At 42.3% G+C, this 25875-nt stretch overlaps 1 protein-coding gene across 2 annotated transcripts; it reads right to left on the reverse strand.

Moving 5' to 3' along the window:
- Positions 1-4288: 4288 nt before the first annotated feature.
- F2R (coagulation factor II thrombin receptor) lies at positions 4289-25112 on the reverse strand. Of its 2 annotated transcripts, none has more exons than XM_004270827.4 (2): positions 24824-25112; positions 4289-7608 (listed from the first exon to the last, which is right to left on the reverse strand). In XM_004270827.4, the coding sequence occupies exons 1-2, from the start codon at positions 24909-24911 to the stop codon at positions 6413-6415; spliced, it is 1284 nt and encodes a 427-aa protein (XP_004270875.1). In that variant the 5' UTR covers positions 24912-25112; the 3' UTR covers positions 4289-6412. The 2 variants fall into 2 exon arrangements, with proteins under 2 accessions (XP_004270875.1, XP_033285943.1); XM_033430052.2 differs by lacking the exon at positions 24824-25112 and adding an exon at positions 8276-9592.
- Positions 25113-25875: the final 763 nt, after the last annotated feature.

Consider the following 25875-nt stretch of genomic DNA (forward strand, 5'->3'; position numbering starts at 1 on the left):
AGGGGGCACGGGTTCGATCCCTGGGCTGGGAACTAAGATCCCGCAGGCTGCAGAGCCAAAAAACAGAAACAAAACAAAACAAAAACCACATACACACACAAAACAACTGAAGTTCTGCTATTCAAAGAGTCTCAGTATTGACAATTCCCGCCTTAGTCGTGTTCTCACTCCCCAGCATGGGTCGCACAGCAGCACACTAAAATGGCCCAATTCTGTGGTTATTAAGATGAGCAAAACAGCCTGACTGGCTCTGCCACCCACCCCGACATCTTCAGGCTACTATAAGCTATTATCAAAGCTAACTCTCTAGGGTTCATGAATCGTTTCCTGACGTGATGACCAGCCGGCTGGGTAGAAACACACTATGTTATCGGAATTCAAGATGCTGCTGAATCTGACGTCTAGTTTTGTGTTTCCAGAAGACCAATGTGCAGTTCCCATGACAAGAAGCATGGCGTTTGCTGTTCTCTTAATAGAGATGCCACCACAGGTGGGTCATAGCAGCTGGCTGGAAACCAGGCCTCAGGCAAAACTTTCCATTCACCAGGCCATACCGGACCTGCTGCCTGAAATCAACTTCTGTTGCTCCAAGATAATGATCCCCTCAGCTGTGAGGCTGCCAGAAACCCAATATGGTGGCCCGTAGCTGTGAACCAACTGTTTACCTCTTTGTGCTTTATAACATGACCAGTTTCCATGTCTTCTTGAAGGTGACAAGGTTGAGAAATCCTGCATAAGACCAGTGTTCTCAAATTTTCTTGAGAACTTAATACACTTAAAAATGATTGAGAACACCTCAATACACTTAAAAATGATGAGGACCCCGAAGAGTTTTTGTTTATGCAGGTTATATCCAGTGGTGTGCTGGAGTCAGCTTGTACCAGCTCACGAGAATTCAATGTTCAGGAATTTCTCAAGCCAACTGTTAAACCATCAGAAGCTTGAAATTGGCAGCAGAGGGAATATTTACACCATGGAAATTGGTAAATGCTACATATCAGAGCCTTTTTTCTTTTTCTGGAGATTGGGTTTAGCAGCAAACCCCTGCTTCTATTTACCATATTAGACATTAAAATGGAGAATTTTTGAAAATATTTCTTTCAGTTAAAAATAACAATAGGGCTTCCCCGGTGGCGCAGTGGTTGAGAGTCTGCCTGCTGATGTGGGGGACACGCGTTCGAGCACTGGTCTGGGAAGATCCCACATGCCGCGGAGCAACTGGGCCCGTGAGCCACAACTACTGAGCCTGTGGGTCTAGAGCCTGTGCTCCGCAACGGGAGAGGCCGCAACAGTGAGAGGCCCGCGCACCGCAATGAAGAGCGGCCCCCGCTCGCCACAACTAGAGAAAGCCCTCGCACAGAAACGAAGACCCAACACAGCCATAAATAAATAAATTAATAAAAAAAAAAAATAAAATAACAATAAACCCATTACTCAGCCATAAAAATGAATGAAATCATGCCATTTGCAGCAACATGGATGAACCTAGAGATTATCATACCAAGTGAAGTCGGACAAAGACAAATATACGATATCACTTACATGTGAAATCTAAAAAAAATGATACAAATGAACTTCTTTACAAAACAGAAACAGACTCACAGACATAGAAAACAAACTTGTGGTTACCAAAGGGGAAGGAAGTTGGCAGGGTACAAATTAGGAGTTTGGGATTAGCAGATACAAGCTATTATACATAAAATAAATAACAAGGTCCTACTGTATAGCACAAGAAACTATATTCAATATCTTGTAATAACCTCTAATGGAAAAAATCTGAAAAAGAATATATTAACATAAATATATGTATCAATATAACTGAATCACTTTGCTGTACACCAGAAATTAACACAACATTGTTAATCAACTATACTTCAATAAAAAAATAATTAAAAGAATAATGAAAAATCCATTACATGTTAACATAAATACTATATTTTTCACAAAGAAAAATTTCCCCCAAAACAGTGATTTCGTGAAGAGAGTTACCTTGGTTTTTATTTTGGCAAATCTCTTTAATGGCTGGCTAAATGGAAGAGTCAGATTTTCATATCTGCTCCTGCATTCAGTCTGTTGTGCTACCACGTCACCCGGCCTCTGGAAAACGCAGTTGTATACTCGTGAGAGAATCAGACCAAAACACTATCTTAGTCTTAAGAGAGTTCTGACCCCGTGCATCTCCTGAAAGGGTCTCAAGGACTCTGGGGATCGTGGAATTGGAGCATTTCTCGTCTCTGCTCAGATCACAGCTTCCTTAACTGCACCTTCTCCACAAATCACACTCAGCTCATCCTGCGGTTCATTCTTCTCCATGCACATTTGGTCTAGCAATTTTGAAAGGAACAGCCACACAGCTGTGCCGGTTCTGCCAGGAAACTACCGTTGGTGACTTTCCCAGTAAATTTCATTATGGCACCTAGGTGAGAAGCTACTAGCGGAAGGTCCAGGCCTCAGGAAAAAAGCTTCATCATAAACGTTGCTTAAGTTTTTCCATTTGCTCTCAGAGCTCAAGACTTCCTGAAGGACATGCCGACATTTCTCTTAACTTCTTAAATTCAAAAGTATAACTCCAAATTTTCCATGTGTGTATTTAACAGTCAAGAATTCCATTTCCTTTAAAATCCTATTTTTGACTTGGTGGAAAAAACATGCTTTTTTGTGTTAAGAAAATTTGTTTCTTGATTTCAAACATATTTTGAAAAATAACAACAAAAGAGCTTAAAGGTCACTTTCTGTTTAGAGTGGGAATCCTATTTTTCTGGTGGTCATGAGCTGGGCTGACCTCATTCAATACATCCATTTCTGAAATACTGTGGAGACTCCAGGCCTCAGAAACTTAAGCTTGTGTGTTAACTTAAAAATGCTGTGTGCTAACAGAATTCTTGTTCCGTTGAACTAACTCTTCTGCTGACTATGAATTTAGAAGAACATTATCAGAATTTTGGGTTGCTTTTCAGCTCTCAGAGGTACTTGTAACTTTGCTTTTAATTCCCCATCCTCCCTCTGCCCCAGGTAGTGTTAGATGGCAAAGAACTGTCACTCAAGGGTGGCCCTTCCTTGAGTTTCGACATATGTATCCTCTGACATTTAATTTGTTCCTCTCTTCACTAAGAAAGAACTGCAGAGTCAGAGATATAGAAAACAAACGTATGGTCACCAGAGGACGTGGGGGAGGAGGGATGAACTGGGAGATTGGGATGGACATATACACACTACTATATAAAATAGGTAACTATGGGCTTCCCTGGTGGCGCAGTGGTTGAGAGTCTGCCTGCCGATGCAGGGGACGCGGGTTTGTGCCCTGGTTCAGGAAGATCCCACATGCCGCGGGGCGACTGGGCCCGTGAGCCATGGCTGCTGAGCCTGCGCATCGGAGCCTGTGCTCCGCAATGGGAGAGGCCTCAACAGTGAGAGGCCCGCGTACCGCAAAAAAAAAAAAAAAAAAAGGTAACTAATAAGGACCTACTGTATAGCACAGGGAACTCTACTCAATACTCTGTAATGGCCTATATGGGAAAAGAATCTAAAAAAGATAGGAACTTCCCTGGCAGTTCAGTGGTTAACAGTGTGGGCTTCCACTGCAGTGGGCACAGGTTCGAGCCCTGGCCGGGGAACTAAGGATCCCCCATGCCGCACAGTGTGGCTAAAAAAAATTTAAAAATAAATAAATAAAGAGTAGATATATGTATATGTATAACTGATTCACTTTGCTGTACACCTGAAACAAACACAACATTGTAAATCGACTACTCTCCTATAAAAAACAAACAAAAAAAACAACTGCAGACTCTATCCACGATGCTCATAACCCAGGAATCTGAGCATGTTCTCAGTGACATAACCTTGAATTTTCCTAAGAACGGATTAAAAAAAAAAGACACAGAGATCTAATCACCCAATGCCTTTGGTAGATTGTGCTTTTTTTTTTCTTTGAGTTTCATTCTCTGTGCCCCAAGAAGCTGACCTTTATGGGCTCCATCACCCAGGTTCCCTTGACCTCTGGGGGTAAGTTAAAATCAGGAGCAATGGGGAGGCATCAGCAAGAGATCAGAGGGTGGGGGGAGCAGAGGTCTGTGTATTCCCTCCTCCACTCGTTTTAGGCCTGGGGTGGTAACAGCTTTCCCTAATTGCTAGGCCCTGGGGTGCTTCACCAGCTCTTGTTGGTTCCCTTAACCCTTGGCCATGCCTCTGCAAATCACCTCTTCATTAACCGCTGTTCAGCTAAATCCTTAGACTGGCCTTCCTGACATGCTCTAAAGATACAATAAAATCTTATTCCAAACAGATACCAAGCAAACTTTCAGGTTTATTAATAGAGGTTACATACAATTTTTTAAAAAAAGAACATAAAAACAGTGATGTAATATTTTATAAGTACATACTGATAATACAGTAATGAGTCTTATTAAGTCAGAGGTATTTTAATATAAACAGAATGAATGAACAATGACAGTATATCTCCACTAAGTTGGATAAAATGAATATCGTAACTAAATTAATAAAAACAATGTTAGCTTCTACTTACAAGACATACTTTTATGTAAATCGTTCTATGGCATTTGGAAACAATTTGCTCTTTTAAATAGGTAAGTACTTGCCTTACAAGTTTCTACTCTTTTTGTTTGTTTAAAACGCCAACATTTTTTCATAAGGAAAAAAGATATAATTCAACCTAATTTTCAAATTATTTTCTCAAATACATGAGGATATTCTGTACTTGATACTCATCATAGCTTATAAAATCATCTCATTAACTCTTAAGAAAAGTGAATGGAAAATAGAGAATAATTTTCCTGGATTTCAAAGTCAATTCCATTTTCTTCTGCCATTTCTAATCTGACTAACATAATTAATGTTTTAAAAATCTGACTTGAGTAACTTATTGAACAAAACATTTGTAAATAGGGCCCAATTAAGACAGACTGAAGGACTTAATCTTTTTTTATCCTTAGTTGTCATTCTGGTTTATTTTTTTCAATCTCTTTTATGTAAAACTTTGTTTTCATGTTGATACATAGTCAGATTGGCGATCATATTATGTACAGAATTTATAGTTTTTATCTTGCTTGAATAACATTGTAATAAAACATTTCATATTCTGTTACTGAAGGAGTTATTTTTAAAAACACGCTTCCTGTACTATATTATGTTTATCTCAAGTTATAACCACAGGAAGAAGTAACCCAAATGTTCAAAGTTCTTTACCTTCCAGGATTATGTGGAACTTGCTTGGTGACATCTGGCTAAAAGCACTTCTTTACCTAATGATGTGTTTCTTTCACACGTCCCACTCTGTGTATCGGCCCACTTTGTTATTCTTGAGAGCAGGTTTCAGTCTGACTCAACTCTATTTGCCCAGCACCCATTAGAGTGCTTAGAGCACACGATGGGTGTCCATGTTTGCTATATAGGTGTTTCCACCTGGGAATGGTCCTTGCAGCATAACTGCTAGAAGTGAACGTGTCTTCTTTCTCCATTCTTAAAATGGGCAGTCTTTTATATCCATTATCTCTTGGGATAGCACATCCTACTTCGCCAACTTCTAATAAACATGATAAGCGCACGGCCAATCCTTGAGGGAATCCCAGCAGGAGATAGCAAACACGGTGGTCCTGATCTCTCTGAACTGGCCCTGTCTTGTATCTACTGCTTGGAGTCCTTCATTTGGGGGCACGGTGCTTTGAAAGCCAGCCTCAGGTCACTGGTGGGACCTCTGCTCATTCTTAGTTTCCACACACGGCGTGTAAAACAGCAAAAATGCTACCCATATTATCTGTTCTAATAATTTTTAGAATTCAAACTTTGATACATTTAACATGAAAAACAGCAGAACTTTCTCTACACACAGATAGTACTAAGTCTCATCCCTCAATAACTTAAACATTGCTGTTGGACAATTTCAAAACACTTATTGGCAAAAGTTGTATAAGTACAAACTGTAGAATCCCTCACTATTGATGGACTTCTTCAGATGTTCAGAGCTAAACTCCAGCCTAAACTTTGCATATGAAATCAGAGAATCAGAGTTTACTTCCATAATCTCTGGTGAAAAAAAGAGAGGGTTTCAAAGTGCCTATTCTATGCTGCACTGCAAATGATACAAGTATATGTGTATAAGTACACATATACACACACATATATCTAAAATACATCACGTAAATTTACGAAAAAAGTGACATTTCAGTTCTTGTTGTAACACTCTCTTGTAATAACATTGTTTTCTATTCCTGTTATTTTTTTTTCCTGTAACTAACAAATATATATGCTTAATGGCTCTCATAAGGAGGCATGTACGTCACACATTTGTTGTTTTAGATGGTAAAGTAAATACTTTTTGTCAGGGACTAAGTAGAATCCTCAGGTTATTTGCTTTTTTGACATTTTCTTTATAACTCACTGTCGGTCCCTTTTCCTAAGTTAACAGCTTTTTGTACACGCTGCTATTCAGGTTACTAGAGCAGGTGTCCATTTTACTTGCCATCAACTGACCGCTGCTGTTATAACTGCTGGGATCTGAACTTTCTTTGCAGCATAAGATACTGTAGAGGTACCTCTGGCACTCAGAGGAAGCATAGTAGTAAATCAAGGGGTCAACGCAACAGCTTATGCTGCTGACACAGACACACAGGAGGTAGGCAAAGTAGGCAGCCTCTGTCATGGAATTATGGGAAAGGAATGCATAATGTAGAATCAGCAGGATGTTTGTGGGTCCAAAGCAAAGGACGAAGATGCAGAAAACAGCAGCTGACAAGAACAAAGCCCGGGACTTCTTGCTCTGGTTGGCAACCGTGGAAGAGCTAAGAGATCGGATGATAGACACGTAACAGACTGTGGAAATGATCAACGGCACAAAAAAGAAGATGGCAGAGAAGGCCGAGAAGTAATATGAGTAGTAGCCTTCGAGCAGTGTTTGGTTGAGCACATCGTGACAGGTGGTTATGTTGAGCCCCGGGACCTGGGTGGTCTGCTCCTTGAGGAGCAGAGGTACCACCCCCGCGATGGCCATGGCCCAGATGGCCAGACAGGTAAAGGAAGCCCTCCCCAGAGTACGCCAGGAGAGCGACTGCATGGGGTATACCACAGCCAGGAACCGGTCAATGCTGATGACCGTCATGAGCATGATAGAGGCATACATGTTACAGTAGAACGCAGCGGTGATGAAGCGGCACATGGCAGACCCGAATCTCCAGTCACTTCCGGAAAAGTAGTAGCTGATCTTAAACGGGAGCACAGACACAAAGAGCACGTCTGCCATGGCCAGGTGCAGCATGTACACCACGGCGGGCTTCTTGATCTTCATCTTCAAGGTGAACACGACGATGGCCATGATGTTCAGAGGAAGGCTGACGAGGAACACGCCGGTGTAGACGGAGGGGATAAAGAGCGTCAACCAGGTGCTGGTCAGATATCCTGAGGCATCTTTTGAGATGAACTCGCGGGGTAATTTTTGAGGAGGACTGCTTCTGTTGCCGGAGCTTAATCTGTCTTCTGCGAATTCACTTTCATTTTGGTCCTCATCCTCCTTCAGTGGGATTGGTTCAAATACATCATTGGGATTCCTGAGAAAAAATGTCCGGGGACCCAGAGTATCATTTGTTGCTTCTGACTCTGAAAAGTAAAAATTTTAAAACGAATTACAAAGGCAAAAGAGACAAGGAGAGGGTACACTTTACTTTTGCTTTTTGTTTTCTTCCTGGGAGAGTGGGTGGTAAGGAGCAGGTGATACCCAAGGGGACCACAGACTTTATCAGGGAATTAGCTAACTCGAAGTAGTGTACCACATTTTGTTCTGACACAGCAAACCCTTTTCAAACTCTGCTCCTCAGAGATATGAGGTGAACGATACACTTTCAGAGATCTGCAGACATCAGGAAAGGCTGAGGACGTGATGTGAAAAAAAGAGCCGTAACTTCTTTTCTATACGAGCCACTGTCTATATAAACAAATCACTCCCAGGCTATGTGACTTCTCTTTCGTCCGTATGTCTGCATGTATACATTTTCTCCATTTAGCTTGTGGCCACCCCTTGAAATCCGTTCTTCCTTGTGGAAAAGTCCACATAGAAAGTTGAGGGAACATCTTAAAGGTTACGGAGCTACAGGTGAACTTGAGTAGGACCGAGGGCACCCATTTCCATGACCGTTATCCATGTGACAGTAGCTGTCCTTTACTAGCTTCAGTTGGTTTACACAGTAGAATGTCGCAAATCTCTCGTCATATTTGGGTCCAAGCCACAGTCTCAGGTTATCGTCTAATGTAACCACAAGGTACCTACCACACCGTCATCTTCCTGTCTCCTTCCTTAGCGGGCCAGTGGAGCAGATGTCCTAGGCCAGTGGCCTTCCTCAGCTCAGTTCCAAAATGCCACATGCACGCAGGCAGATGCCAGGCCAACCAGGCTCTTTTGAGTATCAACCAGAAGTCAGTTGCAAACGTCCTTCTTTTATTACCCTCCTCCACCAAAAACATCCATGTGAAATGTTCATCAAAGAAATGCAGCGCTTAGCAACTGGAACTCAACCAGCTTTTCCTTCCCAGGAGCTTTGCTAACATTCCGTCACTGAGGAGACTCAGACAGAGAGAGCCTGTGCTGGGCCTTGGCAAGCTGAGGAGTGGGGAGAGAAACCACAGGGGGAAAAGGATGAGGTTTCTATCCCTGGAGGCATTGGCCACAAAGGCTGGACACACACGTCACTCAGAAGTGATGTTAGAGGAATGAAAACTGGCCGGAAATTGGGTAAGTACAGTGGATTTTTAAGCTTTCAGTTTTATTTTTCAGTAGTGGAACCTTCCTGCAAACAAAAACTTACACAGAGAGGCATAATGCAATAAAAGAGATAGTTCTGTTTCTGTAGGGTCCTACAAGACCCTAGACAAAAATTACAAAAAACCCTGGATCCCTTTCCTCCCCCAAATCAATGACCTGAAGTTATTTAGGTTCACAGGGTCATGTCAGGGAGGGGAGGGATGGATCTTCAAAGAAAGGATGGCAACCGATGGGTTTCTTGTTTTCAGTGGCTTTTAGCTTGAGAGAAGGCCAAAGTCAGTGCCACAAAAGATGGTTGAAACTCAGATAGAAAACCCATAGTCTCTATTGCCTGAAGAACCAGAGGACAGAGTTCAGGGCAACTACAATCACTGGAAAGTGAGGAGAGAATCTCAGAAAAGAAAAATTCAGAGAGAGATAGAGAGAGCACCAAATTCCAGTGCAAATTCTGCCCCAGGCTTGGGTTGACTCTAGAACCTGCACGCTCAAGGAAGATGTGAAGCAGAGTTAACTGCTAGAGTTAACACATTTTTGACTGGAGATGTATTTTGGCCACAGGTGTTAGTTTCTGCAAAAATCCCCGGGTCAATAATGTGTTAAAAGAACGGAAGTGTTATTTGAACTTCTTGCTCAAGAGGAAACGTTTGCAGTTTGAGTTCAACCAAATTAACTGCCTGCTAAAGCAAAAACACCAACATTCTTTGGAGAAATAAAACAAAATCTTGAGTCTTTACAGTAGGATAATGTCCAGCAGACAATTCAAAATCATTCGATATAAAGAGAATCAGGAAAGTGTGACCCAGTCGCAAGAGAAAAGGACAATCAATGGAAACCAATCCCAAGATGACCTGGATGTTGCAATTAGCAGATAAGGATTTTAAAGGGTATGTTGCAACTATGCTCAATGAAGGGAAGAGAAAGATTTCATTGAAATGAATGAAAAAATAGAAAATAGCAACGAAACCAACCAATGGAAATTCTAGAGCTAGAAAATAAAATACAATAAACTGGCATCCATTTCCAAAATGAAAAGCAAACCTAGAGTAGCACCAACCGATACAGTAGAACAGGACCTGGTAGTGAAAACTTGAGGTCAGATGACCTCAGCAAGATCATGAGTGGGTCCCCTGAGGGTAAAGGGGTGATCTGGCAGATCTGTCACAGGGGAAGAACAAAAAATCTGCAGTGATCTGTATCATTTTCACAGACGTAAAGAACAGATGTATGAATACCAAGGAGGGAAGGCGGGGATGGGATGAATTGGGAGATTGGGATCGACATATATACACTACTATGTATAAAATAGATAACTAATGAGAACCTGCTGTATAGCACAGGGAACTCTACTCAATGCTCTGTGGTGACCTAAATGGGAAGGAAATCCAAAACAGTGGGAATATATGTATACGTATAGCTGATTCACTTTGCCGTACAGCAGAAACTAACACAACATTGTAAAGCAACTATACTCCAATAAAAATTAATAAAAAACCCATCTGCAGTGATGAGCCTCTGAGTACACATATACAGCTAGATTGTTCCCCAAGGGTAGGAAACTGTTCCTATTTAACTCTGAGTCTCCAGTACCCTGCCCCACATGTGGTAGGTATGGACCTTAAGTTGGCTTTTAATCATGGATTTGCATTCTAATACTGGCTCTACCAGGAATCACTTAACTGCTCTGAACTCAGTCTCAGAATCATTAAAATGGGATCCCAATACCTGTCTGGCCTACAAATCTGGCAGCCAGGAGCTTCACATGTTAAACAGGATATATGTTCACTTTGTAAACTTCAAAAATTAATCAGTGTAAGAAATTCTTCTTCTTCCCCTATCACTTCAATGTGGTTTGCTTTTTGTTCACTCTCAATCATTTTAAATTAAAATGGAATCTGTCCCTCTTCCCTTCCTAAACATTTAGCACTGTTTGGTTTATCAACCTTTTCCCGAAGTATCGCTTCCTTCCCCTTTCGAGGCATCTAATTCACTCTGTGCCTCTTGATCCAGTCACGTGGGGGCCTGACCCTGGTACAACGGCCCCTGTGGGAAGTGAGGCTACCCTCGAGGTCAAGAATGTGTGGGAAGCGGAAGAAAAGAATGAATGAGTTCTGGCATTTTAAGGCCACAAAGATATGTGTCCTCAAAAACGCTGACCCACAGGAACCTTAAAACAACATGACCCTCTGCTGTAGCTTTGGGGACCTGGCCAGAATGAGGACTCTTGTCACGCATGGAAGGGAGAAAAGTGCAGGCACGCATGTGTGCACACACATGTGAGCATCAGGACATGACCTAGAGGAGTGACACCTCTTGAAAACTACTGAACACTCACAACTAAGCTCCTAGACGCCATCACTTGGTCTGAAAATTAAACTCTCATTGGGCTTTACTCTGTATTTAATACTTTGGGAATGAGTATTTGTTTTCAAAAATTTCTTCCCTGGCTAGGCCTTCTTGGGCAGTATGGTGTTTATGACAGAAACATTATACCCACTGGAACATGACATTTTATAGGCTGGAGCCCAGGAAGAATGCATAATCGCTTGATTAAATATCATTACCTAAGGTATCACCTTTTCTTGCCACCATAGGTTTGATATTTTGGCTTTTATGGGATTACAGAATGTCAGCAAATTTTGTTTGTTTAACTATATACCAACATCAAAGAAAGAACAAAACCAATTCCAGGTGACTAGATAAATCCAACTAGCTCAAGCCCCTTAGGTTGAAATTTGAGTTTGGGTATCTTGCTTTTCCTTTAGTCCTAGCCCAACTCATAGGTCAAGGAGAAAGTGCCTGTCAGCGTACAAAAAGCTCTTGTAGCACATCTGTGTTTTTATTCTTAAGTTATGGTTTAAAAAAAAAACAAAAAACTAAGTCAGGTCCTAAAATTGGTTCTCATACTTGTTGCTAAGTTTCACTTAATTTAGGTTTCTCTAAAATGGCTCTAGAGTAATTTTGTTGTTGACCATAGCATATTGCTAACGAGCTTAAATGTGGACTCTAACTCTGAAAATTTTTAAAACTTAGTTAGTCAGGCACAGTGCTTTTTCTGACTTTGACGAGATCTGGCCTTGGAAGCAGAGTGGTGACCAGATGCTCTCTCAAGGTCCCATGTGATCCTGGAAGTTATTTATACCATTTCATCCTCCCACAACATGCCAGCCTTGGTTCCCACTCAGAGCACGGGCCTATAGGGCTCATGCTTTCTGGGAATTAAGAAAGCAGAAGTCCCAGGACCTCGCCTACATTCACACACAGAGCACGAGAGATGTACCCCCTGCATTTCTCCACGAGTGACTTAACACTACAGGTTAAAGAGAAATAAAGAGGATGATGGAAAAATGATGGAAACATACTAACTCCGAGCAGAAAGCAGCAACATTACAGGAATACTCCACTGTCTCAAATGCAAACGCACACCATGAAAAGAAGTGCTCCTTAAAGAAATGGCTGGTTCCGGATCTGGGGGGAGGAAAGACACAAGAGGAGTCTTGAACGTCTTCAAAGAATATTCGGGTCAGGTCAGAAAGACTCTGAAGTCGATCCAAAGAGAGCTCCCCATTGGCCAAAAATCATTAAGAGAATAGTGATGGAGATGAATGGAAACACTGGAAACATGTCATATTTGTTAAGATCTATGAGTTCATAATGATGCTCAAAGGAAAATAAAACCTTTTTTGTCACTGTTGGAGGAAATGAGGGGACCCAGTCTGAAAATTGGTAAATAAAAGCAAGGTTCAAGCATTTATCTTGCCTTTTCTATAAGCAAAATATTTCAGGGAAACCAAATAGTCAATGAAGGAAATTTCTATTTTATAAAATAATTCCAGCTCATAAACACAGAAACAGTAACAGATTTAGAAACGCATCTTAAAGCTCTTAGTGAAATCAGATTTAGTACAATGGTCATCAGTTGTTGCTAAAAACGTTAGGTGAAAGGATAGGTGATAGGGAACTTTCTAACAAGTGGATCACCTGACAACACCTGAGTCCAATGAGTAACCTTAAAATCTCAAAAAGAGAGACAGTCTTGAGGTGATGAAACAGGTGTGTACACAGCACCACTGCTCAGGTAGTCTTGCAGAAAAACAAACTTGGATCAGGTTAAGCCTCCAGATGGACCACATTACAGAAAACACAGAGGACAGAAGGGCATGTTGAACACCCCTACAAGATGCAGCTGGCCAGATCTAGTATGTAGAAAAGTCTAGAAGACGAATGACCCTGTTTCTCTGATAAACAGCCTTGAAACAGGAGGAGAGGGAAAACCACTACAGACCAAAAGATTTAAGAGACACATCTACCTAATGCAACAGTGGGCCGTGTTTGATCCTGATTCAAATAAATCAACTGTAAAAAGCATTTATGAGACAATCAGTAAAATGTGAACACTGACTGAATAGTACATGATATTAAGAAATTGTCCATTTTTTTAGGTGTTATAATGGTATTGTGGTTACGTGAAGAAAAGAGTTCTTATTTCTAAGGATATATACTGAGGCATTTATGGATGAAATGATACAATGTCTGGGATTTGCTTTAAAATTGTCCATTTGGGGAGGATGAAAGTGAGGATACAGATAAAACAACATATAGGGGGTAATTGCACTGTCCACTTTTGGTATGTTTAAAAATTTCCATAATGAAAAGTTAAAAAAAAAAAAAAAAAAGAAGAAAAAGAAAAGCAGCAGAAGCAATAAGAACTACAATCCTGCAGCCTGTGGAACAAAAAACACATTCACAGAAAGATAGACAAGATGAAAAGGCAGAGGGCTATGTACCAGATGAAGGAACAAGATAAAACCCCAGAAAAACAACTCAGTGAAGTGGAGATAGGCAACCTTCCAGAAAAAGAATTCAGAATAATGATAGTGAAGATGATCCAGGACCTTGGAAAAAGAATGGAGGCAAAGATCGAGAAGATGCAAGAAATGTTTAACAAAGACCTAGAAGAATTAAAGAACAAACAAACAGAGATGAACAATACAATAACTGAAATGAAAAATACACTAGAAGGAATCAATAGCAGAATAATGGAGTCACAAGAACGGATAAATGACCTGGAAGACAGAATGGTGGAATTGACTGCTGCAGAAGAGAATAAAGAAAAAAGAATGAAAAGAAATGAAGACAGCCTAAGAGACCTCTGGGACAACATTAAATGCAACAACATTCGCATTATAGGGGTCACGGAAGGAGAAGAGAGAGAGAAAGGACCTGAGAAAATATTTGAAGAGATTATAGTCAAAAACTTCCCTAACGTGGGAAAGGAAATAGCCACCCAAGTCCAAGAAGCGCAGCGAGGTCCATACAGGATAAACCCTAGGAGAAACACGCCAAGACACATAGTAATCAAATTGGCAAAAATTAAAGACAAAGAAAAATTATTGAAAGCAGCAAGGGAAAAATGACAAATAACATACAAGGGAGCTCCCATAAGGTTAACAGCTGATTCCTCAGCAGAAACTCTACAAGCCAGAAGAGAGTGGTATGATATACTTAAAGTGATGAAAGTGAAGAACCTACAACCAAGATTACTCTACCTGGCAAGGATCTCATTCAGATTCGATGGAAAAATCAAAAGCTTTACAGACAAGCAAAAGCTAAGAGAATTCAGCACCACCAAACCAGCTCTACAACAAATGCTAAAGGAACTTCTCTAAGTGGGAAACACAAGAGAAGAAAAGGACCTCCAAAAACAAACCCAAAACAATTAAGAAAATGGTCATAGCAACATACATATCAATAATTACCTTAAACGTCAGTGGATTAAATGCTCCAACCAAAAGACACAGGCTTGCTGAATGAATACAAAAACAAGACTCATCTATATGCTGTCTACAAGAGACCCACTACAGACCTAGGGACACATACAGACTGAAAGTGAGGGGATGGAAAAAGATATTCCATGCAAATGGAAATCAGAAGAAAGCTGGAGTAGCAATACTCATATCTGATAAAATAGACTTTAAAATAAAGAATGTTACAAGAGACAAGGAAGGACACTACATAATGATCAAGGGATCAATCCAGGAAGAAGATATAACAATTACAAATATATAGGCACCCAACATAGGAGCACCTCAATACATAAGGCAACTGTTAACAGCCATAAAAGGAGAAATCGACAGTAACACAATAATAGTGGGGGACTTTAACACCTCACTTACACCAATGGACAGATCATCCAAAATGAAAATAAATAAGGAAACAGAAGCTTGAAATCACACAACAGACCAGATAGATTTAATTGATATTTATAGGACATTCCATCCAAAAACAGCAGATTACACTTTCTTCTCAAGTGTGCATGGAACATTCTACAGGATAGATCACATCTTGGGTCACAAATCAAGCCTCAGTAAATTTAAGAAAATTGAAATCATATCAAGCATCTTTTCTGACCACAATGCTGTGAGATTAGAAATGAATTACAGGGAAAAAAAAGTTAAAAACACAAGCACATGGAGGCTAAGCAATACGTTACTAAATAACCAAGAGATCACTGAAGAAATAAAAAAACACCTAGAGACAAATGACAATGAAAACACGATGATCCAAAACCTATGGGATGCAGCGAAAGCAGTTCTAAGAGGGAAGTTTATAGCAATACAAGCCTACTTGAAGAAAAAGAAAAATCTCAAATAAACAATCTAACCTTACACCTAAAGGAACTAGAGAAAGACGAACAAACAAAACCCAAAGTTAGCAGAAGGAAAGAAATCATAAAGATCAGAGCAGAAATAAATGAAATAGAAACAAAGAAAACAACAGCAAAGATCAATAAAACTAAACGCTGTTTTTTTTGAGAAGATAAACAAAATTGATAAACCATTAGCCAGACTCATCAAGAAAAAGAGGGAGAGGACTCAAATCAATAAATTTAGAAATGAAAAAGGAAAAGTTACAACAGACACTGAAGAAATACAAAGCATCCTAAGAGACTACTACAAGCAACTCTATGCCAATAAAATGGACAACCTGGAAGAAATGGACAAATTCTTAGAAAGGTATAACCTTCCAAGACTGAACCAGGAAGAAATAGAAAATATGAACAGACTAATCACAAGTAATGAAATTGAAACTGTGATTAAAAATCTTCCAACAAACAAAAGTCCAGGACCAGATGGCTTCACAGGTGAATTCTATCAAACATTTAGAGAAGAGCTAACACCCATCCTTCTCAAACTCTTCCCAAAAATTGCAGAGGAAGGCACACTCCCAAACTCATTCTGAGGCCACAATCACCCTGATACCAAAACCAGACAAAGGTACTACAAAAGAAGAAAATTACGGACCAGTATCATTGATGAATATAGATGCAAAAGTCCTCAACAAAATACTAGCAAACAGAATCCAGCAACACATTAAAAGGATCATATACCATGATCAAGTGGGATTTTTCCCAGGGATGCAAGGATTCTTCAATATATGCAAATCAATCAATGTGACGAATCATATTAAATTGAAGAAAAAAAAATCATATGATCATCTCAATAGATGCAGAGAAAGCTTTTGACAAAATTCAACACCCATTTATGATAAAAACTCTCCAGAAAGTGGACATAGAGGGAAACTACCTCAACATAATAAAGGCCATATATGACAAACCCACAGCAAACATCAGTCTCAATGGTGAAAAACTGAAAGCATTTCCTCTAAGATCAGGAACAAGACAAGGTTGCCCACTCTCACCACTATTATTCAACATAGTTTTGGAAGTCCTAGCCATGGCAATCAGATAAGAAAAAGAAATAAAAGGAATCCAAATTGGAAAAGAAGAAGTAAAACTGTCACTGTTTGCAGATGACATGATACTATACATAGAGAATCCTAAAGATGCCACCAGAAAACTACTAGAGCTAATCAATGAATTTGGTAAAGTTGCAGGATACAAAATTAATGCACAGAAATCTCTTGCATTCCTGTACACTAATGATGAAAAATCTGAAAGAGAAATTAAGGAAACACTCCCATTTGTCACTGCAACAAAAAGAATAAAATACCTAGGAATAAACCTACCTAAGGAGACAAAAGACCTGTATGCAGAAAACTATAAGACACTGATGAAAGAAATTAAGGATGATACCAATAGTTGCAGAGATAGACCATGTTCTTGGATTGGAAGAATCAATAATGTGAAAATGACTATACTACCCAAAGCAATCTACAGATTCAATGCAATGCCCATCAAATTACCAATGGCATTTTTTACGGAAGTAGAACAAAAAATCTTAAAATTTGTATGGAGACACAAAAGACCCTGAATAGGCAAAGCAGCCTTGAGGGAAAAAAACAGAGCTGGAGGAATCAGGCTCCCTGACTTCAGACTCTACTACAAAGCTACAGTAATCAAGACAATAAGGTACTGGCACAAAACCAGAAACATAGATGAATAGAGCAAGATAGAAATCCCAGAGGTAAACCCACGCACCTATGGTCAACTAATCTATGACAAAGGAGGCAAGGATATACAATGGAGACAAGACAGTCTCTCCAATAAGTGGTGCTGGGAAAACTGGACAGCTACATGTAAAAGAATGAAATTAGAACACTCCCTAACAGCATACACAAAAATAAACTCAAAATGGATTAAAGAACTAAATGTAAGGCCAGACACCATCAAACTCTTAGAGGAAAACATAGGCAGAACACTCTGTGACATAAATCACAGCAAGATCTTTTTTGATCCACCTCCTAGAGTAATGGAAATAAAAACAAAAATAAATGGGACCTAATGAAACTTAAAAGCTTTTGCACAGCAAACGAAACCATAAATGAGATGAAAAGATAACCCTCAGAATGGGAGAAAATATTTGCAAATGAATCAACAGACAAAGGATTAATCTCCAAAATACATTAATAGCTCATGCAGCTCAATATTAAAAAAACAAACCACCCAATCCAAAAATGGGCAGAAGACCTAAGTAGACATTTCTCCAAAGAAGACATACAGATGGCCAAAAAGCACATGATAAGCTGCTCAACATCACTAATTATTAGAGAAATGCAAATCAAAACTACAATGAGGTATCACCTCACACCAGTTAGAATGGGCTTCATCAGAAAATCTACAAACAACAAATGCTGGAGAGAGTATGGAGAAAAGGGAACCCTATTGCACTGTTGGTGGGAATGTAAATTGATACAGCCACTATGGAGAACAGTATGGAGGTTCCTTAAAAAACTAAAAATAGAATTACCATATGATTCTGCAATCCCACTACTGGGCATATACCCAGAGAAAACCACAATTCAAAAAGACACATGTGCCCCAATGTTCATTGCAGCACTATTTACGATAGTCAGGTCATGGAAGCAACCTAAATGTCTATTGACAGATGAATGGATAAAGAAGATGTGGTTCATATATACAATGGAATATTACTCAACCATAAAAAGGAACAAAATTGGGTCATTTGTTGAGACGTGGATGGATCTAGAGACTGTCATACAGAGTGAAGTAAGTCAGAAAGAGAAAAACAAATATCATATATTAACGCATATATGTGGAACCTAGAAAAATGGTACAGGTGAACCAGTCTGCAGGGCCGAAATAGAAACACAGATGTAGAGAACAAACGTATGGACATGAAGCGGGTAAAGCAGCGGGGGGGGTGGGGATTGTGGTGTGATGAATTGGGAGATTGGGATTGACATGTATACACTGACGTGTATAAAATTGATGACTAATAAGAACCTGCTGTATAAAAAAAAAATAAAATTCAAAAATTAAAAAAAGAAAAAAAAAGATTGAACGTAGAACAATTGGAGGGATAAAAAACAAACAAACAAGCAAACAAAAAAAACTAAGGACAACAGTTTTTGCTTTTGTTTGTCTTAGTTTTGAGGGGGGAAAAGTTCTTGAATGTTTGTGTGAACATAGTTTTACACTGAGAGAATTCATTTGATACCAACCCCTCCAAGGTTTTTCTGGAATATGGAGGAGTTGGTATATGAAGAACACTTAACATTTGTCGACCACCTACTATGTGCCAGGTACTTCGCTTAACTTACCTCATGTAACTGTAACATTTTTACAAGATAAGCATTATAACCCCCATTTTATGGACAACATGGAGGCACAGAGAGGCTAAGTAACTAATCCAACGTCACACAGCTAGGAAGTGAAGGAGCTGGGATCTGAATCCAGATCTGCCTGGTTCTAAAGCTCATACCCTTTGAACCACACCACCTTACCCTGTCTCTTTAAAAAAGTTGTGAATTCAGGACCTACTCCTAAAAGAGTACTACTTTTTTTTCTCTAAGCATTTCACCAAACAAATGAATCTACCCACCCTTTTGAACTATAGCAGGCAGGACATGGCCATGTGAATGTATAAGTTCAGTTGATGATGTGCACAGGTGTTGCTTGGGAATCAGGAGTCCTGCTGACCTTGGTGACACACCAGCCACATGCCAACAACCCAGTCCTCACAGGACAGATGTAGTAAAGAGATGTTCAAGGACTAAACGGAGAAACAAATTTTTAAAATATTGTCCCAAATGCAGCAGAGTAAGAGCAAGTAAGTGAACAAAAACCTCTTACGGAAAAGAATTAAAGGTAGACTGAGGTAAACACTGGCTGCAGAGTGAAGAAGAGATCGCCAGTATATGAGGTTGCCTCTCCTCCCATCCCACCTTCTGCAGCAGGGACTCCACAGGGAGCATACGAAAGCAAACCGGGGGGAAAAGCTGGGAGAGCGGAGGTTACAGGAAGGAAAGGCAACCAGAAAATGTAAATGTCAGTGCACCCAAGGCCATTGCAGGCACTAAGAAGTGTGTGGGTCCCCTCCTGAAGGCCAGGGCCTGACTTGTGGGGTCAGAACACTAGCAGGCCTCTCTGGGAAGGACTCTGATTCCCTGGCTCTCCCCCTTCCTCCAGGCCTGTTCTCCACCCAAAGTTACAGGCCCTGAGTCCAGTGTCCTGGGAACACTGCTCTCTACTCTCCAAGAAGAGCCGAAAGGAAAACTAATTCACAGTAAAGGATGTTTATAATCACCAATTCCCCCGGAACCAAGCTGTCTCCACTCTCCAACCCCGCCCAAGTTCTACTGAAGTTTGTAAACCTGAACTGAAACAAATTATGTTCTAGATATGATAGAAACCATCATAAACAGCACTTCCTGGAAAGCAGAACTCTTCTTGTAAAGCCAAAAAGTACTTCAGTTGTGGTAACTGCAGAACAGTGCACTGCACCTGCTGCACTAGGTTTTAAATGATGGCAGAGAATTGACAGTGCTTATGAAATCAATTTACAGGACTTTAACAAGATTTTTAAAAGATAGAATAGTGTAGAAAATATTGGAATGCACAGCCTGTGGTAAAGGTGAGTACTGGTTAGTAAAACTTCTGTTTCTATACACTATGATTGCCCACGGATAGTTATTGCACACATAGGCAGCAACTGTGTCATCACGTAAAGCGTATTTCTTACAGTTCTTACGGCTGGTTAGCAAAAAAGCAAATACTGGAAAACACTCCTTTAATATACCATAATACCTGACTTCTAATCCACCATAGACTTGAAATATAAATAGATGAGATTAGATTATGTCCTTTCCTAAAGTTCAATAAATGTGTTTTGAAGTGCAAATTTCAGATTATTCCTGTTATTTCCAACAGCAGTTTCTTTTGAAAGCAAATAAACGTATAAAGGCCCGTAATGGCCTTTTAAGCGGCAAAACATCATTGGATGCCTTGGCATGGAGGAAAAGGAGGTGTAACTTCGTGGGTTTTTCCAAGCCTTATCCCAAGGTCAATGTGGGAGAGAGTGTCTGGGGGAAGCTCAATCTAGAGAGTTATATACTCTGACAGCTTTAGGCATAAGCATGAGAGGGTGAAAGGCAGAATGAAAGAAACCACAAAAAAGGGAAACAAACAGAAAATGCTCAATGTTGAAACTGTGAGCCCTTGATACTAGCATCACAGTCAAAAATAAACCAAGGCCGTGGTTCCTAATGATGCTTCTGGGGTTTTTGTGAGTATCCCATAGTAAAAGGGATATAGTTCCCCAGATACAAAAGGCCAAACATTGTATGATTCCATTCATATGAAATATGGAGAAGAGGTAAACCCAGAGAAACAATAAGCAAATTGGTACCTGCCAGGGGTTGGGGGTAGGGAGGGTGAGGGCTGAGTACTTGATGGGGACCGGGTTTCCTTCTGAGGTGATGAAAATGTTCTGGAACTAGATAGAGGTGGTAGGTGTACAACATTGTAAATGTATTAAATACCACTAAATTGTATGCTTAAAAATGGTTAATTTGGGCTTCCCTGGTGGCACAGTGGTTGAAAGTCCCCCTGCCGATGCAGGGGACACAGGTTCGTGCCCCGGTCCGGGAAGATCCCACATGCTGCGGAGCGGCTGGGCCCGTGAGCCATGGCCGCTGAGCCTGAGCGTCCGGAGCCTGTGCTCCGCAATGGGAGAGGCCACAGCGGTGAGAGGCCCGCGTACCGCAAAAAAAAAAAAAAAAGTTAATTTTATGCTATGTAGATTTCACCTCAGTTTTAATTAATTAATTGATTTTGATATTTATAGAGTTTATTTTGATATTAATCTTATTTCCCATTTTGATTCTCTTCATTTCTTTCTGTGGATTCAAATTACCATCTAGTGTCAATTCCTAACTCCAACATAGCTTCATTCTATGCCCCTCCTTTGCACGGTTATTGTCAAATATATATTACATTTCTAGGTCATATGCTCAATAGTACAATTTTATATTGTTTTATGCAATTATTTTTCTTTAATTCTTTTGTCACAATTTAATCTTTTTACTTTTTCATACCATTTTTAAAGGTTACTTTCCATTTACAATTATTATAAAATATTGGCTATATTCCCTGTGTAGAAAAGTACTTGCTGATTCATAAGAAATTTGACTTGCAGAGGTTTTTGGCTGGCTTAAAGCAGCATCACTGTCCAGTTCTGTGCCTTTTGTTGGGCTGAAGACCACAGCCTCTCAGTAACAGCCAATTAATTGGCACATTCATGATAGGGATCTATTCATAGACTGCCTTATCATCTGCTTCAGAAAGTAAATGGCAGGATACCACAATCCATGCATCCATGTTTACTAAACACCTCTGTGCATGGGCTGCCAAGCCAACGGGGGCACAGACTTTGCCTTCCAGGGGTTCTGAGAAGCACAGCAGGATTACTTCTCTGCTGTTGGCCGGGGTGTGGGGGTGGGGGTGGGGTGTCTGGATGGCTTCCCCTCTACATTGGGTGGTAGAGAAAGCTTGCACTTAGGAAAGAAAGGCCTGTGATCAAATCCCAGTTCCACTTAATTGCACTTGTGACTTAACCTCAGTTTCCTTACCTGTAGAATGGGGATGACATCTACTCAAAGGGTGGCTAGAGGAATAAGAAAGGTAGTGTATGTCACGTACCTAAGCAGGGTGTTGGCTGTAGTAGGTTCTTGATATCAGGTGGCTGTTTTTAATTAAATGTGAACACGTGGGGTGTGGGAAGGGCATTTTGGCCAGAGGGAGTGGCCAGGGGACAGAGAAAGTTCTACCTTGGAGGTTGAACTAGAGGGTGGGGGTCGGGTGAAGTACAGGTAATGTAACAGACTATGTAATAGGGGAGGCTCTGTAATAAGGGAGGCTGGACAAGGCTAGGGACCCATCCTGCAAGGGAAGGGGCACCTCCCTCTATGCTAGGGAATTGAGCTTGACCCTGTGGATAGGAAGGTAGTACACAGAATCTCCCATCCAAACCCCTCTGCCACAGTCACCATCAGCTGTTCTGGTACCTTTCACTCTCCAGATCTTTATAGAATTTATGAACATCACCTCTAGGACACTGACACTCTTTGATGAAAGCATCTCACTTAAATTGCCTGGACAAAGGAATGTAAACTGGTTAATGAACTTAGGAATTTCTCAACAAGTATCTGCTGAGTGAATATCTGTTCTAGACTCCACAGGGATAACCTTATAACCTTAGCCTGGGAGACGACACACTCACAAAGTGACAATGCAGGAAATGCGGGGGGGGGGGGGGACAAAAAGCCCGAGGGTGCTTCAAGAAAGCTCACACTGGTGGGCAGGGCCAGTCCTGGAGGCATTTCCTATAGCTGGGGTCTCTCAGCTCCTCACATCACACAGAGCTGGTTAAGACAGACACTGTTTAGAATTGCGGGTGCACGGTGATAATAAAAAGCAGACCTATTTTTGGTTGATTTTATTAGTGATTTAAAACTCCAAAGACAAAGCCTCACTTATTCCTTGCATCCAGGACCCCCTCCTCCATTTGGAATTTGGGTGCATCATCTCTGAGACTTAATTTCAGAATCAGCAAAAGGGGATAAACATTTGAGAGGGTGAAATGAGATAATGTGAACTGAAAATGCCTCCGGGGCCAGGGTTTGACCCAGAATATGGCATTTTTTTTTTCCTCAGAATATGATACTTAACATGAGTTCCTTTTCTTCTCTCATCCTCTTTTCTTCTCTCCCACCCAAAGTGGTCCCAGAATCCAGGGTAGATAAATCAGCCAATGTTATTCAGTTCTCCTTCTGCCTATGCCAGCTCTGTGCATCCTAGCACACCCCACTCGGGTTGACGAAAAAGTAAGAAGTGTGGCAGAAACAGCAGTCTTGACTTCTCTAGCTAACACAGGCCAAAAATCTTTGGGTTCCTATGTGGGCCTCTTAGTGTTCCTAAAAGCATCACCTCAAAACTCACCCTGAGCAAACATGGAGAGCAGGGAAAATGCTGTCTCTTGTCACCTCTTAATTTCCATACGCCTACACTCTTTCTGGTGTGAAAACAATAGCGTACACAGTCTTTCACAGATAATGAGAAAAACAGCTAGAATTTGTTTCTAAGTGAAAAAAAGGGGGCTGAAAGCTTACAAAGTACTATTGCTACAAAGAAATGAAAACATTTCCCCCCTCCCCCCTTCTTTTTTTGTTTTGTTTTGTTTTGTTTTATGTGATACGCGGGCCTCTCACCGTTGTGGCCTCTCCCGTTGCGGAGCACAGGCTCCGGACGCGCAGGTTCAGTGGCCATGGCTCACGGGCCCAGCCGCTCCGCGGCATGTGGGATCTTCCCGGACCGGGGCACGAACCCATGTCCCCTGCATCGGCAGGCGGACTCTCAACCACTAGCGCCACCAGGGAAGCCCCCCCCTCCCTTTTTAACTAGGGTTTTTACAGGCTAAAAGCAACTTCTCCGCCCTGCTTTAAGAGCGAGAGGTTGGAAAATACATTTATTTGCTCACGCAGTCAGATACTTAAAAATACACACTATTAGTAATGAATGTATTCTAGGTGAGAAACCTCCTGCTCCCGGCAGATCAGAAACTGAAATGGTTTCATCCCATAGTGTCTGAGGGAGCCGGATTCTGAGGAGGGGATCTCTTTCCTCAACTCAATTGGAAGCTTGGAAGACTGGGTTCTAGAGAACAAACAAAGCCTCCCGAGCGCCGCCACCGCCTCGTGGCTATCCTGTTAGCACCCAACATCCCGCACCATGTCCGCCGCCTGCACACAAGGCCTGTGGTTTTCTACTAAGCGGGCCAAGGCACTAAGCTTTTCTCTACACCACTTTCCTGGCCTGCAAACTGTGCAAGAAAAACAATTCCAACAAGACAAAACTTCAGCGGGAGCGGTTCTCGACCGCGTCTTGAAAAACCCGGAACGTTTATTGGCGGAGCAACGTGAAACCCTTTCTTTTTGGGGTGGTCCTGGGAGAAACAGGCCACACAGTGACAACAAATGCAACGAGGTCCCGCAGGCTTCCCCAAGAAAATCCGACCCCGCTCCTCCTCCATATCCAAAACCCTGCCGCGGGGCCGGCTGCATCCTCCGAAACCCAGTGCAAAGGGGCATCAGCTGAGCCCGCAGCGGGGGTGGGACGGGCACCCCACCTGGATATGAGTTGGGGAGACTCCGATCTCAGCCCTAAGGCGCAGTCAGGGGCACCCACTGAGTCCCGGAGCAGCAGCGTCCCTCCTCCTCCCGCCCGCCCCATTCCCGAGGAAGCCCGGGCTACGAGGCCGGGGGTGGGGACAGGGAGGGAATGCCGGGGTCAACTCTCACCTGGTTTGGGGCCTCGGGCGCGGGCCGACAGCAAGGGGCCGCATAGACTGAGCCCCGCGGCGACGAGCAGCAGCCACCGCGGTCCCATTGTCCGGAGGCTCAGGGCGTTCGGCGCGGTCGGTGCGGCGCTGCTCCGGGAGACGGGCCCCGCCGCCGGGAGGCTCGGGCCGCACGCTCTGTCCCTCCACGCCCTTCTCGCGCAGGGTCCGGAGGGCGGCAGGGGCGGGCAGACACAGCGCTAGCCGCTGGGCAGGAGGAGGCTGCTCGGCGTGTCTGGCGGCGCTGGGCAGGACAAGGGGCGGTGGGCGCGGGCGGGGGCGGGGTGCGCGGCCGCCGGGCCGGAAAGGGCGCCCCCTGGCGTCGAGTGTGCGCCTCGACGCGGCCGCCGCCCGCCGGTCCCTCTGCAGTCTCTGGGCCACCCACGGGGCTCGGCGACCTAGCCGGCCCTCTCTCCCGGTGCGCCGGCCGCCCAGCGCCCCGGCTGCTAGACACTGCCCCGCAACTGAGACGTTGTTTCCTTGGCCTTCGCCTTGGACCCGCGAAGCTACCAGTAACTCAGTCTGGTGGGAACCTTTGCTCTCGGGGAGCAAAGACATTGGCAGAGAACCTCCGATCAGGGATGCGCCCCTCCCTGCCCTCGGGCCGGACCTCAGGCCGAGCAATGCGCCGCATTTGAAATTTCGGCGTTCAGCTACAAGTTTGAAAGTGACTTGTGTTTTTGTAATTTGGGGATAGTGAATTTAAAAGTTTATACTGTAGAGACAGGGTTGCCTGCTGATGAGAAGGGGCTCTTAGCTTTGAACAGAATTCTTGACGTTTCTTACTCGCTTCCCTTTGTTTCCCTACTTAGATATTTCATACGTCGGGCACTTATTTCTTCGACACAATGACTGCGAGTGGATACAATCATCCAGTACCAAGAACAGGTTCTCCACGTTCGCACTCGGGCACGGCTGCAACTTTCTCCCTCTATCCAGAGCTCTCAGCCGCGCTGCGCATCCACCTGCGCGGCCTTTTCCGGAAGGCGGGCGGGCTGGGCTTTCCCCACGCGC

The sequence above is a fragment of the Orcinus orca genome, chromosome 3 (genome assembly GCF_937001465.1).
Source record: "Orcinus orca chromosome 3, mOrcOrc1.1, whole genome shotgun sequence".
Taxonomy (NCBI): domain Eukaryota; kingdom Metazoa; phylum Chordata; class Mammalia; order Artiodactyla; family Delphinidae; genus Orcinus; species Orcinus orca.